The 15,548-nt window shown below is 39.5% G+C and overlaps 1 protein-coding gene across 3 annotated transcripts in view; it reads right to left on the bottom strand.

The window, feature by feature from the left end:
* Positions 1–15,548, bottom strand: part of RSPRY1 (ring finger and SPRY domain containing 1) — a 45,577-nt gene that overhangs the window by 15,194 nt on the left and 14,835 nt on the right. For all 3 annotated transcript variants that reach the window (XM_080937333.1, XM_080937335.1, XM_080937334.1), the window contains exons 3-10: positions 12,261–12,313; positions 11,515–11,627; positions 9,616–9,742; positions 8,816–8,874; positions 6,569–6,635; positions 5,316–5,447; positions 3,598–3,713; positions 2,318–2,461 (exon numbers count right to left, since the gene is read on the bottom strand). In XM_080937333.1, coding sequence (XP_080793459.1) covers positions 2,318–2,461; positions 3,598–3,713; positions 5,316–5,447; positions 6,569–6,635; positions 8,816–8,874; positions 9,616–9,742; positions 11,515–11,627; positions 12,261–12,313 — 811 coding nt within the window. The remainder of the gene's footprint in view (positions 1–2,317; positions 2,462–3,597; positions 3,714–5,315; positions 5,448–6,568; positions 6,636–8,815; positions 8,875–9,615; positions 9,743–11,514; positions 11,628–12,260; positions 12,314–15,548) is intronic.

The following is a 15,548-nucleotide window of genomic DNA, read 5'->3' as shown; positions in this document are numbered from 1 at the left end:
TGCCTGCATGCCAGAAGAGGGCACCAGACCTTATTACACATGGTTGTGAGTCACCTTGTGGTTGCAAGGAATTGAACTCAGGACCTCTGGAAGAGCAGAAGTGCTCTTAAGCTCAGAACCATCTCTTCAGCCTTCAAGATTTTTGTTTTTAATGTTTAAAAAAAATAAAGAAATCACTTTTAGGATTCTATTTGGAACAGGCAGCCAGGATTCATATAATTGATAAATTAGTATTAGAATCTAGACAATGAAGTTGTTTTCCAGATCTAGTAACTTCCGACTACACCACAGTTAAACCTCTGGCTTCTAAACATAACAGGTTCCCAAAGAATAACACTGGCAGATTGGAGTCCACACAAGCAAGAGTTCAGACCTGCCCTTCCTTGCCCATTAGTCCTCTTCTTACAATTATTTTTTTTTCTAGTTTAGAAGTTTTAAAAAATATTCCTGGGCAAAGCTGAATTGATTTCAAATAGCTTCCCAACTCCACCCCTTAGACTTAATTTACTTTATTTGGTATAAAAACCCTATGTGGTAGCCAGAGCTGAAGATTGGGTCCTCTGAATAAAGACTCTAGTGTGTGTTTTCACAAGATGGTCAGCGAATTCCTGATAAGGAGACTTGGTGAACACAGTCTCTTTCCAGAGGTCTTAGAGAGGGCATCAAAGGTGGCCTTGGCATAGGAACAGAGATGATGTCAGTGTTTCTGGCCCAGATGAGGCGTATCAGTACTAAGCCACAGTGGCCTATCACCTTACACGGGCTGATGTAGAGCTTGCCAGTTTTGTTCCCACAGTAGCCTCTCCACATAGGCATGACAGAATGCTTGGCTAAGATGATGGCCCTCAGATGGCAGTGGCTACCTGCTTAAAGCACATAACACCAAGAGACACATGGCCAGCGTAGTCCCCAATAATGACAGAAGCCTTGAATCTGGTCCGCTGTCTAGCCCAAGTCTGCTTCCGTACTGGCAAGATCTTTGGAACCTTATTTTTATGGATGCACCCAGGAAAAGTCAGATTGCTTAATGGACAGGAGAACAGGTAGATCTCTTCTAGGGACTGAACATTCACATTCTTGGCCATGCCCAACCTGCTGATGGGGATTCACTTCTTGTCTTTAGCTTTACCTCCAAAAGCCCTGTAGCCTCAACCGTAACTAAACCTTAGGTGCCAAATCCTTTGAGGAAGCTGGCTAGGTCTCCCAAGGACTGATGGCCCTTCCTGCATCACTACCATCTGATGTTTCCTCAAAGAAGAAAGCTCAAATATCTTATAATTTGACCAACAGAAGAAAGCCAATTAGTTTAGGTGTTGAAAGGTATGTCTGGACAGGTGTGGTGATACAGGCCTGTAAGTCCTGTACTTGGGTGGCTGGAAGTGGATGAGCACCATGAGTTTGAGGTTTGGGCCATATAATGATCTAGGTTAGCAAGACTTTATCTCCAAAAAGGAAACTATCCATCTGAAGGAAGGACCTGTCACACCCCCACACTCAGTGGTACCCCAGACTTCCCTTTACTTCAGTATGTCCTAAAAAAAAAAAAAAAAAAAAAAAGATAAATATTGAAAGTAAATGTGCCTATTAGTTACAAGGTAAAGTCAAATGAGAAAAGCGAGTCAGTAGTTCATGTTATGGAAAGAGAATTTGTACAAGGCTTCTTGTTTTAAAAGACACATTTAAATTTTTATTTATGTGTGTGTGTGACATGTGTGTGGGGCCCACTGAGGCAAGAAAGGGTTGTTGGATCTCCTGGAGCTGAAGTTACAAGTGCTTGTTAGCAGCCTTATGTAGATAGTAGGAACCAAATTCAGGTCCTCTGGGATGAGCAGAAAGCACTCTTTAACTTATGAGTAATATTTCTGGCCCTCTACAAGGATTCCAAAGCTTAATCTCAAGGTAAAAATCATCTGTGCCAGCCCAGCGGTGGTAGTGCATACCAGGAGAGCCAGGGCTATACTGAGAAACCCTGTCTCAAAAACTAAACAAAACAAAACAAAAAGAGAGAGAAAGGAAAAAAAAAAAAACAAAAAAAATCATCTGTTGTCACAATGTGATAACTGAATCCCAGATATGGTCAGGACTACAGGAGAGTCATAAAGACAAACCTCTAGGTAGGAAATTAAGATGCACCTAAAATTCAAGGGAAAAACCCAGAGGCTGAGGAGTGTTTCCACTTCTTTCTTATTTTAAATGGTAAAGTGAGTCACTGTCAGGAATCCGGCACTTCCTATTTGAAATATAAGCACATCTGACTGAGTATCTCTAACCCATCCACCAGAAGCTGCTGCTTCCTCTGAATGACCCCAGTACTTACGTGGTTCAGAAACTTGCTGTCTCGAGTTGCCCAGCCAATTTGCATGACACCAGAAGTGACCACTGTTACTTCATAGTACCACACTCCAGTGTCCACACAAAAAGTGCAGCGTACACTCTCAAAGGAGGAGGCGTCACAGCGAGCCTGGGAGAATCAAGGAGTACAAATCAATCCATGCCTACAAATCTTCAGTGCCTGAAGACCACCAAGTAACTGGCATAGGGAAGGAAGGATGGATGGAGTTTTCCTTATTTAAGCTCCTAGTGGAACACCACTGTTCATCTTCAGTGATTTATAGAAGCATAAAACTGAATGAAAAAATTAGTATTTCAGTATAGAATATCATGGTAACTGCAACTATAAGTAGTCAGAGTTCCTGGCTTTGTTTTTCAGTTCTTAAGAGAGCTTGCTTTGATATTAAAATGTTTACAAATGCATAAACATTGCCTTCATCAGATAAATATGGAAAAGGTAAAGGGTACCTACATATAATCATCTGACAACCATTGTTCAAACTGTACGTCAATCCTGAAATGCTAAGACCTGTGGTACTTTCCTGTATGTGCATTTATATATTTCCACCAACCTGCATTATAAAGTTGGCAATATCTAACATGAGAAAGGAAAGTAACCAGGTCTAGTACAGTTGGCCACATAGACATTTACAAAAAGGAGTGGCTTCTTCGGGAAACACCTGTCTTTGTACTTTCAGTTAAATAAAATGGCAAATATTAAAAACAGATTAGAGCTAGAGAGCTGTCTCAGCAGTCAAGAGCACTGGCTACTCTTCCAAAGGACATTCTTAGTACCAACATGGTGGTTCACAAACTCCTGTGACTTCAGAGCCAGGGGATCTAATGTTTTTCTCTGGCCTCCACAGACACCAGGCAAGCAAATGGCACACAGACATACATGCAGGCAAAACATCCATATACATGAGATAAAGTTTGTTTTAAGGTTTAAAAACAGATATACTTAGCTAGGACTGTAACTTAGTAGTAGAACATTTACTCAGCAATAGTAAGCACTACAAACCAACAATTCCGACAGAAGTAAACCAGTCAACAGCACTGCAGTGTTGCAGCGGAGGAGAAACATGAGAGGGAAGGAGGATAACACCTGCAAGCATTCTCTAGCCCTACCACTTTACCTCTCATCACTCTTCCTGTATAAGAAAACTTTCTACCTATTCCATTAGACATTGCTTTTGTTCTGAAGCAGGGCATGAAAAGTGGGAACAAAGTAATTTTGGCCCTCAGAAGGTCTGTGAAAACTTTTACCTCCAAGCCATGAGGTGAGATCTTCAAGTATTCGCTGACATCATTGCTGTTCAGCATGGCCCTAATGTTATTCAAGTCCACTTTCTCGTAGGTTAGTTGTCTACCTTCTTTTAAAACTGCAAAAGAAAAAGTGGTCATGTTTCCTAGGGCAGGCTGTAATGGTTTGGAAATAGGAAAAAACTACTGTCATCTCTAGCAGAATGAAAAACTGACAGGGCCTAGCATCTGAACTTTGCTGTTACATAAACTAAGCAAATGCCCAAAAAAGGGCAGCATTTTGAGTGTGGTGTTTCTAGTCCCTGTTTCTATTACAGTCTGTAAAGCAAAATCCAAATTACAGGCCTCACTCTGTAGCCCTGAATGGCCTACAACTTGCCATGTAGACCAGGCCATTCTCAAACTGACAGGTCTACTTGCCTCCATCCCCCAGTACTGGATTAAAAGTGTGAACCACCATACCTGGACCATTAGTTGGTTTTGTTTTTTGAATCAGGATCGAATGTAGTTTGGCTTAAACTCACTATGTAGCTGAGAATGACCTTGAACTCCTCCTGTCTCTTGCCTTTGCCTCTCAAATGCTGAAATTATGTGTGTGTGTGTGTGTGTGTGTGTGTGTGTGTGTGTGTGTGTGTGTGTGTGTGAGAGAGAGAGAGAGAGAGAGAGAGAGAGAGAGAGAGAGAGAGAGAGAGAGAGAGAGAGGGAGAGAGAGAGAGAGATCATGCCTAGCTTCCGAATTGCATTTACTCAAAATTACTCTTTCGCTAGCACTATATAGGCTATATTCCACGTTAGAGCAAGAATTAGATGTTATGTGTTCAACTGTGTAGGCACAGTGCTAGCAATAGAGATAGGCAATGATAAAGCAATGTGGTTTGTATTCTAATAGTCTTTAGAGGAGAAAAAAAGTTAAAAATAACTGCCAGTCTAGGTAAGAATTAATTTGGGTTTAAAGACAATTTGAGGAAGAGGAGAGGACAAAGAAGGTAAATGGGCTTGGACTACAAGCCAGTGGTAGAATGTTTTCTAGCATGAGCAAGGTTCTAGACTCTATCCCTAGCACTGAAAATTAAATTAATATTCTGTCTTTTTTTTATTTCCTTTCCTCCATGACTGGGCTATTTCTTCTTCCTTCCTGCCACTGAGACCTCTGAGACCATGAACCAGAATAAGTCATTCTTCCCATTAAGTTGTTTATATCAGACACTTTGTAACATGACAATAAAAACACCACATATACACACATTAAAAAAAAAAAAAAAGACAGAGAAGAAAGTACAAGTATGAACAGGGTCAGAGTTGGAACTAACAGATCCTAGTTGGAGGGCAGTAAGGAAAGTGTGTGTTAGCAAGAGCTTTGTAGTTAAAGGTCTGTGAACTCCATAATGCTGAAATTAGAAGTATTCCAGTTAACTCTCATCTGAAAGGTGCCTGGGATACTTTTCTATTAGGGTACAGAAAAACTTATTAAGAAGCTTATTATCCTACTGAAGACAGGGATTTAGAAATGTAAACAGATTTTGGCTGGTGAGATGGCTCTGTAGGTAAGGGCACTTGTCTGATGACCTGGAACCCACATGGTGGAAAAAGATAACCAACTCCTGAAATTTGTTCTCTAACCTTTACATATATACACACCCACCCCCGGCTAAACATAAATAAAATAAAAGTATTATATATAGAAGTAGAAATCAATTTTAATAAAAACAACCCCCACTTACAGAGATTGTCTAAGCTCCACTGGGCACAGAAGCCAACTTGACGTTTCAGATAATCAGGATCATCAGCCCACAGCTCCAATGTGACCAGGCGGTCACTAATACTGGATTCAGAAATAGTCAATTTATTTTCACCTGTTTGGAAAGATGAAATATTTAGATAACAACGAAAGAGGAGGATGAAGATGTGCTGAGTGGATTAATGGTGGTATGGAGTAAGGGAGACAACAGAGAATTTGTGGATTAAATTTCTATCAATGTTTCCTTCTAGGAATAACAGCCAAAGAACTGTAGCTACTTTCTAGAGACCTCAATGCTATCTTTTTAAAGACTAATTAATTGTTTTGTTTTTGAGACTCAGTCTCTCTATGTAGCTCTGGCTGCCCTGAAACTCATTATACAGACAAGACTATATATCAAACTTAGAGAGCCACTGCCTTTGCATCCTGAGTCCTGGGATTAAAGGCATGCATCATAACGTCCAGCTTAAGAGGTTTTATTATGTGTAAGTCTGTGTATATGTATGCCACGTGTGTCTGAGTGTCTGCAGGGGCCAGAAGAGGGTGTGACATTCCTGGAGCTGGAGTTACAGGTGGTTGTGAAGTGCTCAACAATGTTGGTGCCAGGCACCAAACTCCTGTTTCTGGAAGAGCATCAAATGCTCTTAATCATCTCTCTAAACTCTTCATATCACTCCATAATGTTTTAAAGTTTTGTGTGCACGTGTGTGGCTTATGTACATGTTTATGCCTGTGAGAATATATGAATGCATGTGAGGCATGCATGAAAGCCAGAAGAGGGCACTGTGTGTCCTCGTCTATCAGTCTCCACAATTCCTTTGGCAGGATCACTCCTTGAACTGGGGCTTGCATTTTTTTGACTGGGCTGGAAGCTAGCCAGCCTGAGCAATCCTCTTGTCTTGTCTTTGTCTACCTCAGAGCTGAGGTGACAGGTATACATGGGATGCCTGGCTTCTTACAAAGTGCTGGAATCCAAACTCATGTCTTCATGATTGCATAGTAAGTGCTCCTAACTGCTAAGCTTTCTCTCCAACCTTCATCACTAAAGTTTTAGTTATGAAAGTAATGATAATCACCATGCTTAGAATCTGAGCTGAGAACAATCTTTGGTTTTGTTCTTGATATACTTTGTTGGTCTTAAACAGAATATGTGTACATTTGATGGAGTTCAAAGTGTAGGCTCACTTTTTTTTTAATATAACAAGGATCATTAGTGCAAGAAGTCACTATACCTACTTGTCTGGGCAAACTTTTCCAGTGCAATCAGTGCAAAAAGCATGACTGTGGGGTGGGACTGTAACTTCTGAAAGACAACAAAAGATAAAAACAAAAGTTATCCCCGGCAAAGGCAGTATGGTATCAATTTCATGCTCTATTTAATACATGGCAGTCTATATATTTGCAACAGCAGAAAAGTTGTCCTTATTCAAACTCTCAGGTGGCCATTCTCTAACGGAGAATCAAGATAAGAGTCTCTTAATCTATTTCTTAAAGTCATTAATTGGTAGATATGAATATTTCGGCAGTGTTTCATTGTATTAGGGCTTTGTTAACTAAAATACCATTGATGCTTACATTCATTCAAACAAGCCAAAAAGAAAACTAGAATAATAGTATCTCCAGATTTATAAATAATGACATTGTCAACCAACGTCTTAGTTTTTGTTTGTTTTTTTGAGACATGGTCTACTATGTAGCTGTGGTTGTCCTGGAACTTGCTACGTAAACCAGGCTGGCCTGAAACTCATAGAGATCTACCTGCCTCTGCCTCCCAGTGCTAGGATTAAAGTCAGGTGCTGCCATGACTAGCAACATCTTAGTTTTAATCTAGTTCCTGCAGGAAGTTCTACAGGAGCTCATGATGACAGAAGACTGACAAGAGTATTTGAGTTGACAGCATGTGAGTTTCCAATTAAAGAAAGGCCTACATGTTTAGTATGTTCTCTTCTCACATTCTTGCTTTCTCTTATCTATGTTGGGAGCTTCCTGAGAATTCTGGAACCCCAGTGTATTCCCATGCATCTTTGTGGTGCCTGCCTATAAGTTGAGCAAAGCTCATAGAATCACTGTTCTCCCTGCTACAAAGCCTCTTCAGCATCTTTATCTTTGCCACATCCTTAACCCTCCTGCCTGTTTTTCCAGCCTCAAACCTTTTTATCTGAATATCCCTGTTCATGTCCTCCTATGTGTGAACACTGTCTTCTCTGATCAGATAACTCTGCTACTAGGCTTCTATCTATGCTGCTTTAGCCAAGAAACTCACTGTGAGTTCCTAATCTTAACCATGTGTCATGAGCTAGCTAAGTAAGCCCCAACTTCATCAGGAAGTCTGTCTTTCATGATTACCACAGGCCCCTTGCCACCCAATCACACCCACCCCTACACCTCTTCATCTTCTCAAAATTCTTAAGAGCATTCAGCCTGGAGGAAGTCATTTTGCTCTTGATCACATCCTGTCATAAAGTAGAAGTTAACTGTTGTTTGAATAGTTCTATTCCTTTAACCTATAGTGAACTCTGATTTTAAATGACTGTCCTTCTACTTTGCAGCTACTAGTGCTCACTCAGAACATTGTAAGGGTTATTTTAAGTACATATTGTGTAGACTAATTTATTTGTAAATAAACTAGACAAATTAAGTCTTTTAGACTAAATGGGTTTTTTAGAGTTTTTATATGTTTGTTTGTTTTTCTTCAAGACAGGATTTCTCTGTGTAGCTCTGGCTATCCTAGAACTCACTCTGGAGTGCTAGGCTGTGTAGACCAGGCTGGTCTTGAACTCAGACATCCACTATCTTCTGCTTCTTAAGTGCTGGAAAGGTATGTGTCACCACCACCCAGCTTAGACTAGAGTTTTTAAAGAGGCCAATTCTTACCAGGCTCACAAAAAATAACCTAGAAAACACAGGCTAGTCAAAATTGCAGTCAAGTGCTATGATGAGAAGACAGCTTCAACAAACCACAGACTTAATGGTAGACTGTTCACAATTAAAACAGTCTACCAACAACCGTTGTAATCGTGGTAGCAGGAAAGGAAAGGTGGGTGAGTATATTCATACACACTGGGAACTAGGCCTGCTGCTAAAACGCAGCAATTCTGTTTCCACTGTGTGTGTGTGAGAGAGAGCATGTGCGCATGCCCTCTCACACTCGAGGGCATGTTGTTCTCCATTATTTGGTAGACTGTAAGTACACCCAAAAAAGTCCAAAAGTTCTAGCAGCTATCTTATGACTAAATTTAAAATTAGAGCAACTTGTAAATTCCTACTCCCTCCCTCCCAACTCGAGGTTCGGGCATGTGTGTGTGTGTATCTTCTTTCTGTCAGTCTCTAAACACAAGAGATATTAAATAAACACCCAGGAAACACCTGTACAAAAAGTTTAAAACTGATCCTATCCTTTGCATCAGGGACTATTGCAAATAATTTGAGAAAAACATATAATATTAAATGACTGAGAATAATCAGCTTTGATATCTTACTTACCAGACACTGTAGCAAATATTCCAGTATTCCTGGGCTAAGTAAACCTATGCTTGCAGGACCTAAACAAACACAGCAAACACTGGACATGATTAAAAGTGTCATGCCACTTTAAATCGGTAGCTAATGACGATCAAATTGCTTTGCTTGAGTTCCATTCTCTGATCCACATTACTCAAAGCCTCCTCTCTCAGGTTATTCCTACTGCATCACCGTTTCACAGCTTAGCAACCGAGTCTACTACAGAGAGACTAATTAGACCAGGGCTCCTGGGGAGCCATGGCAGTCTGGACCAGCACCCATGTGTTCTGATTTCAAATCCATTCTTCCTCCACTATATATAAAGTAACTGGTTGAGATATTCTTATATAAATTGTTAATATTCCTAATGTGGACAATATTCATTATTAGAAATGCATATAACATTGATTCGAGATTTAGCCTTTCTCCTTTCAAGCAAATCAATACAACAAATTTATCTTAAATTTCTCTGAAAAATCAACAAAGCTAAATTAGATTGTACTTAACTGAGTCTTTTGAGTAATTTTCTTACTTTTAGTCCATTTCTGTTTATTCCTTTTGTTTGCTTTGAAAAAGGATATCCCACAGTTCTGGTTGGCCTCTAGTATACTTACTATGCAGGGGAGGCTGGCCTTGAACTCTTAACCCTCTTGTCCTAAAGTGCTGTGGTTGTAGGCTTGTGCCACTCTATCCAGCCTTTTTCCTTCTTTCTGCTATAACATGTTTGGTCAATGGTCTGCAGATGTCTCAATGTCAAACAAGTAAGCATGTGCTAGAATTACCTGCTAGTTTCTCAGCCAAACAGCCCAGGACTGCAGATGTATTCCTATGTTTGGCAGGGTGGCCTGAGTCCTGGCATGCTACCTCTCCATTTAAATTGAGAATTTCAGTCAATTTCTGGAGTGCATCCTATAAAAAGTTGCAAATAGATTTGATGAATACATACTCTGCAGGTTATTTTCCCAAGAGAATTCCTGGAAACAAAGCTATAAAAAGGCATTCAATGAGCTTAGAATGATCCCATAAAATTATTTCATTAATAATGACATCATTAACAGGAAATATTTGATTAACTTTAAGTTTTTCTCAATGTCAGATTCCATTTCATCCAAAATTTACTAGTTACAGCCAATACATATTTCATATTTCTGTTTTTTTGAGATGGAGTCTTGGTATATACAGCCATACATGTAGTCATATACACCATGGCTATCCTGGAACTCACTATGTGGCCCAGGTTGGCCTTGAACTTGTGGCAATCCTCCTGACTCAGTCTCCAGAGTGCTGGAATTACAGGTATGTAACATCAAGTCCATTTTAATACATACATACAGACATACATACATACTTGAATCATTAACCAGACTAAACCCATTCAGATTTCAAAGATTAAGCACAGTAACTTGGTCATGGTAGAACATGGTAGAACATACCTAAAATTTCTGGACTCAGGAGGCTAAGGCATAAAGATTATAAAGTCAAGGCTAAACTGGGTTACACAAGGCTATGTTACACACTAAAACCCTTCTCAAAAAGAAACCAAAGACACATAGTGAGACCCTGACTTAAAACAACAAACCCTATTATGACCTAATGATGTTGAAATCAAAAGTTATTTTTTTCCCCTACAAGTCAAGGGCTCAGTCTAGCCCAGGCTAGCATACAGTCCAGGCTGGTCCTGAGCTTATACATCCTCTACATCAACGTTTAAAATGCTGGGATTGCAGGCATAAGCCACTATACCCATTTTTTTTTTTCTTTTAAGACAAGGGTCTGTGTTATAGGCTGCCTTAAAGTTGCTATGCAACCAAAGCACTAAGGCTTGCTATAGACTCCTGGCATTTCTGCTTCTACCTGCTGAGTGCTGGGATTATAGGCATGTACTTCCATGCTTGGCTTACAAGAAGCTGTATCAAGCAAGAACAAATCACACCAATTTTTGAGGCAAATCAAAAATGATTAAACTAGGTAATGCCCAAGGTAATGGACTAGGCTAAAGATATTTCTCTCTGTTTATGTTTTTCTCTTATAGAGTATCTGAAACTTCAACATACAAATAAAAGGCATCAGAAAAAAAAAAGTATGTATGGGCGTAATAGTGCATATTTTTAATCCCACCACTCAGGCAGATTTCCATGAGCTCAAGGTCAGCCTGGTCCACAAAGTAAGTCACACAACTGTGAAGGCTACATAATGAGACCCTGTCTCACAAAGCAAAACAAAGCAAAATGTATGCATGAAAGCAGCCTGCCTGATGAGGGTAAAGGGTAAAGCAATGACAGTTTAATATTTGTGTCCTAGTTAGAGTATAAGCTGGCCATGCGAACTTCTAAGTGCCTGAGTGAGACTCAAGGGCTTTCAACACAGCACTTTTCCTAGTAACAGAAAATCTTTGTTATAAGGAAGCTACTCAGATAAAATCTGCTCATTTCTTCTTGTTTTCAAGTGAAGACTGTCCTTGCAAATACAAATGTTTCTACTTTAAACATTAAAAAAATGTTAAATTAAAACTTATTGATAGAGGATATAATACTTCATTAGTAATGTTAAATTAAAATGTTCATGCTACTACTCAATAAAGCAGATCTCAAGTACATAGAGTACACCAAATGCTTCAGTGATTATTCATCCTGTGCACAGATGACATTCATGACAGTTCCATAAAGATCAGTGTAACTTACTTTAGTGGGCAATGGACATTCGTCTAGTAACAAGGTTATAACAGCTGGTCCCAATGGATCTTCCAATGGAATAACTCTAATTAAAGACTGGACAACATCCAACCATCCTTCATCTAAGGGTAAACCAAGAAAATTATGTAATAAACTCCCTACTTTGAAAAGATGAAAACATACAAAAGGACTTATAAACACTTTTGGCTTCCATGGCTTTAAGAAACTAGAAGGTGGCACAGGTATAGTCGGAAAGGTCTAGTCGTTATGATGCAGCTAAAACTCTGTTTCAGGAGTCTGGTGACTCGAGGGCATCTTTATTTGGAGAAAATTTAGCTATGGCCTTGATTCTCAGACTATGATTAGAAAGTTTTAAACATCTATTTGTCGTATAGGTCTTAAATAAATCCAGCACTTAGCTCTATTTTAAAAGGATACATATGCAGGATGCTGAACAACAAACAAGTATCCTCCCCATTCAAGGACAAGTACAGTCAAAAGACCCATCAATAAGATAAAATTTCTTATCTCCTAATTTCAAATGAGATACAACCATCACTGAGATAAGCAGTTCAATATTGAGGAAGTAATATATGGTACCTATTACACTTTTACAGGAAATTTTACAGCCAGGACCTTTTTTTTCTTGTTACATATGGGCATTTTTAGATCTTTTATCTTTAAAAAGGTGGCTATACGTTTTTCATTGTTATTAATTCAACAGGAAGTATTAAAAATTAAAAAAATTAAAATACCTGTTTCTGCCATTTCATGCAATGTAATCATTGAATAAGGAGGTTCCTGATCACTGAAAAACAAACATTCAAGACATTAAACTTAGATAAACAGTAATTCCAAATAAAAGTCAAACTGGAAGTATGGGGCAGAAATAGAAGAAATCAACGTGAATGAATGTTAAAGAAAGAGATGGAAGAGACAGCCATAGATAGCTACAACTGTAAGAACAAATATGTGCCCTATGTGTTCTTTCGAGTAACTGTGATGGCTCCCAAGTGCATGAGCAGACAGGGACACACAGGACCCACTCTGTGACCTGAGGTGAAAGCATAGCACTAAAACTGGGACTAGAGTTCTCAGCTTTATTTCTCAAGGTTGGTGCCAGCTGACATGTGACAGGAATGCCAACATCTCCCTCACACCTTAAAGAGGTGGTAGGGACGGGAGATGGCAATTCCACTAAGGTCTTAGGAAATTGAGTGCCTACAGATACACTGTACTTAAAAGACTTATTCTGAAAAAAATATCACTATTTCTTTAAAGTTCATAAAATGGTAACAGAAGAATACAAAAATGTAGCAAAAGGAGTTATTTAATAAGTCCTTAAAAAGCAATTAAATGTGTTATTGGGTTTTCACACTGTCACCCAGGAATTCTAGAGAGGTGTTTCAGGAGAGCTTCACTGCTTTGTCCACCAAACAGTGGTATTTCAAATTGCTTAAGGACTCACTTTCTGTTTCTAAGTTATGGATTTCTGTTGTCTTACGTGCAGGCAAGTGTGTGAGCATGTATGTCTGTGTACAGGGAGGCAAAGGTCAATGTCTTCCTCTATCACTCTCCACCTTAATTTTTGAGGCACTGTCTTTCACTGAGCATGGAGCTCACCACTGCAGCTATACTGGCTGGTCAGTCAACACTCTACTATAGATGCACCTGCTTTTACATGGGTGCTGGGGTTCAGAACTCAGGTTGCTCAGCTTGACAGGTAATAGTCCTCATGCTGTACACCAAGCAGTTTGCCTACTAAGCCATCTATATAGCCCCAGATTTCTGTTTCCTAATATGGAAAAAACAAGCAAACAAACATAACTATTGTTTTACTTCATTTAATCCTTGGAATGACTTTGAGATATGGAAATAATACATTCATCTCAGATGTTCATTAGGTGCTTATTGTTTGGCATGCCCCCGTGTCTACTCACAAGATGAGTTAATTATTACTTAAAAGATGTTTTAGGACCAGGGAGATTGCTCAGAGGATAAAGGTGTCTGCTGAGCAAACCTGATGACCTGAGTTCCACCCTCAGACCTTACAGTAGAAGGAGACTCCCAGAGTTATTCTCTGACTTCTACATGTACATAATGTCCCAAAGGTGCTCTTGTGCGTGCGCGCACACACACACACACACACACACACACACACACACACACACATACATGGACACAGATAAATGTCTTAGGTGGAGCATGGTATCACATGCCTGTAATCTCAGTACTCAGGAAGCTGAAACAGAAGGACCCTGAGTTAAAGGCCAACCTGGATTACAAATAGAGATAGAAGCTCCTATCTCAAAAGATTAAAAAAAGAAAAAAGCCCTTCCCCCAAAAGCTCGAAATACTCAAGAAACCATCCACAGAACTTATGAAGCTCAAAAAGAAGGAAGACCAGAATGTGGATGCCTCAGTCCTTCTTAGAAGGGAGAACAAAACGGGAGGAAATACAAGGTCAAATAGAGGAGCAGGGATTGAAGAAAAGATCTACAGAGACTGCCTCACTTGGAGAACCCACCCCACACGCAGCAACCAAACATTATTGCTGATGCCAAGAAGTGTTTACTGGCAGGAACCAGATATGAATGTCTCCTCAGAGGCTCTCCCAGAATCATATAGATACAGATGAGGATGCTTGCAGCTAGCCATCAGACTGAACACGGGGACCCCAATGAAAGAGCTGAAAGGTGTGCAACCTCATAGAAAGAACAACATCGTCAACAGCCAAGGCTCTGAGGTGGAGAGGGTGATTGGAAGGGGGAGCACCTTCATAGAATCAAGTTGAGGGGGAGGAGGGAGGGGAGTGGGGGGGCAGGGTATAACATGTGAAATGTAAATACAGAGAATATCCAATAAAATTTAAAAAAAAGAAAAAAGAAAAAAATTAAAAACAATATAACTATTGCATACATTCCCAAAGAATAATATGTCAATAATAGTCAAGTATGCATATACCTAACACCTTTAGAGAAACTTCTGCATATACCTATATATCAGTGCACATTCTTATTATTTATCATAGGCCATTTGCAATAAAAAATATCTGCATTTGCTTAAGTAATTATTACCATATGAAAATATGACAAAACTTGGTATTTTAAAGACCTTCAAGCATAAAAAGCAATACTCTGTGGCAGCCAGAGCAGTTGTACATTTACATATGGTCTCAAAGAAAGAAAAAAATTTAAAAGGTTTGTATAATTATGTACATTTTAAAATCCGCCCCCAAATGCTTCTCTATAGATATTCTATCAATAAGGATGTAAGCAAACATGAACTGGAATGCTGGAATGACTGATTAAATACGCATAGGGTGGGTGATGCAGAAAATAAGATTAAGGAAGAAGGGAAAAATAACAGAATGTAACAGAGACAGCAAAGAACAAGAAAGAGGAGTATTGTATTCTGGGAGGAGGTACATAAAGATTACAAAGACATCCCTGTGCTCAAACAAGATAAATGCCCCAAGAAGCAAAAAACAGAGCAGACATTTCTGATGGCAGATGGAAAGTAAGACAGAAAGGATTACTGAGATGTAGGCTGCAGACCCAATGGAGGATGGGGGATGCTCAGCTAGGTAATAGGTCAAAAATGCTTCATCTCTGGAGGGTGAGGAGATGGCACAAAGTACATCTGGAGAACAGAACCCTCTAAAGAAAGAAAAGGAGTTAAGAAAGTCAGATGACAGGAGCAGGAGAAATGGCTCATCTGTTAAGAGGCTAATCCTCTAGAGGACCAGGGTTCAATTCCCAGGACCACATGGCAGCTCACAACTGTCTAACTCCAGTTCCAAGGGATCCATCACACCAGGCATGGATGTGGTACATACTCTGTGCTTGCAGGCAAAATACCCATCCATATAAAACAAAATAAATAAATATTTAAAAGAAAGATAACAATGGGATAAAGTACAAGTGGGATAAATAAGGTACAAGACTTCAGTGACCTATTTAAAAGTTGGCAAAACAAATTTATGTTTCAGGCCTTAGCTCTTAACAGTTTCAATAAGTTTACTTGGAGACTGGGGAACAAGC

Source organism: Micromys minutus, assembly GCF_963924665.1.
Source record: "Micromys minutus genome assembly, chromosome: 24".
Lineage (NCBI taxonomy): Eukaryota > Metazoa > Chordata > Mammalia > Rodentia > Muridae > Micromys > Micromys minutus.
Note: the sequence above shows the minus strand (reverse complement) of the source record. Positions and strands in the feature narration are given on the sequence as shown.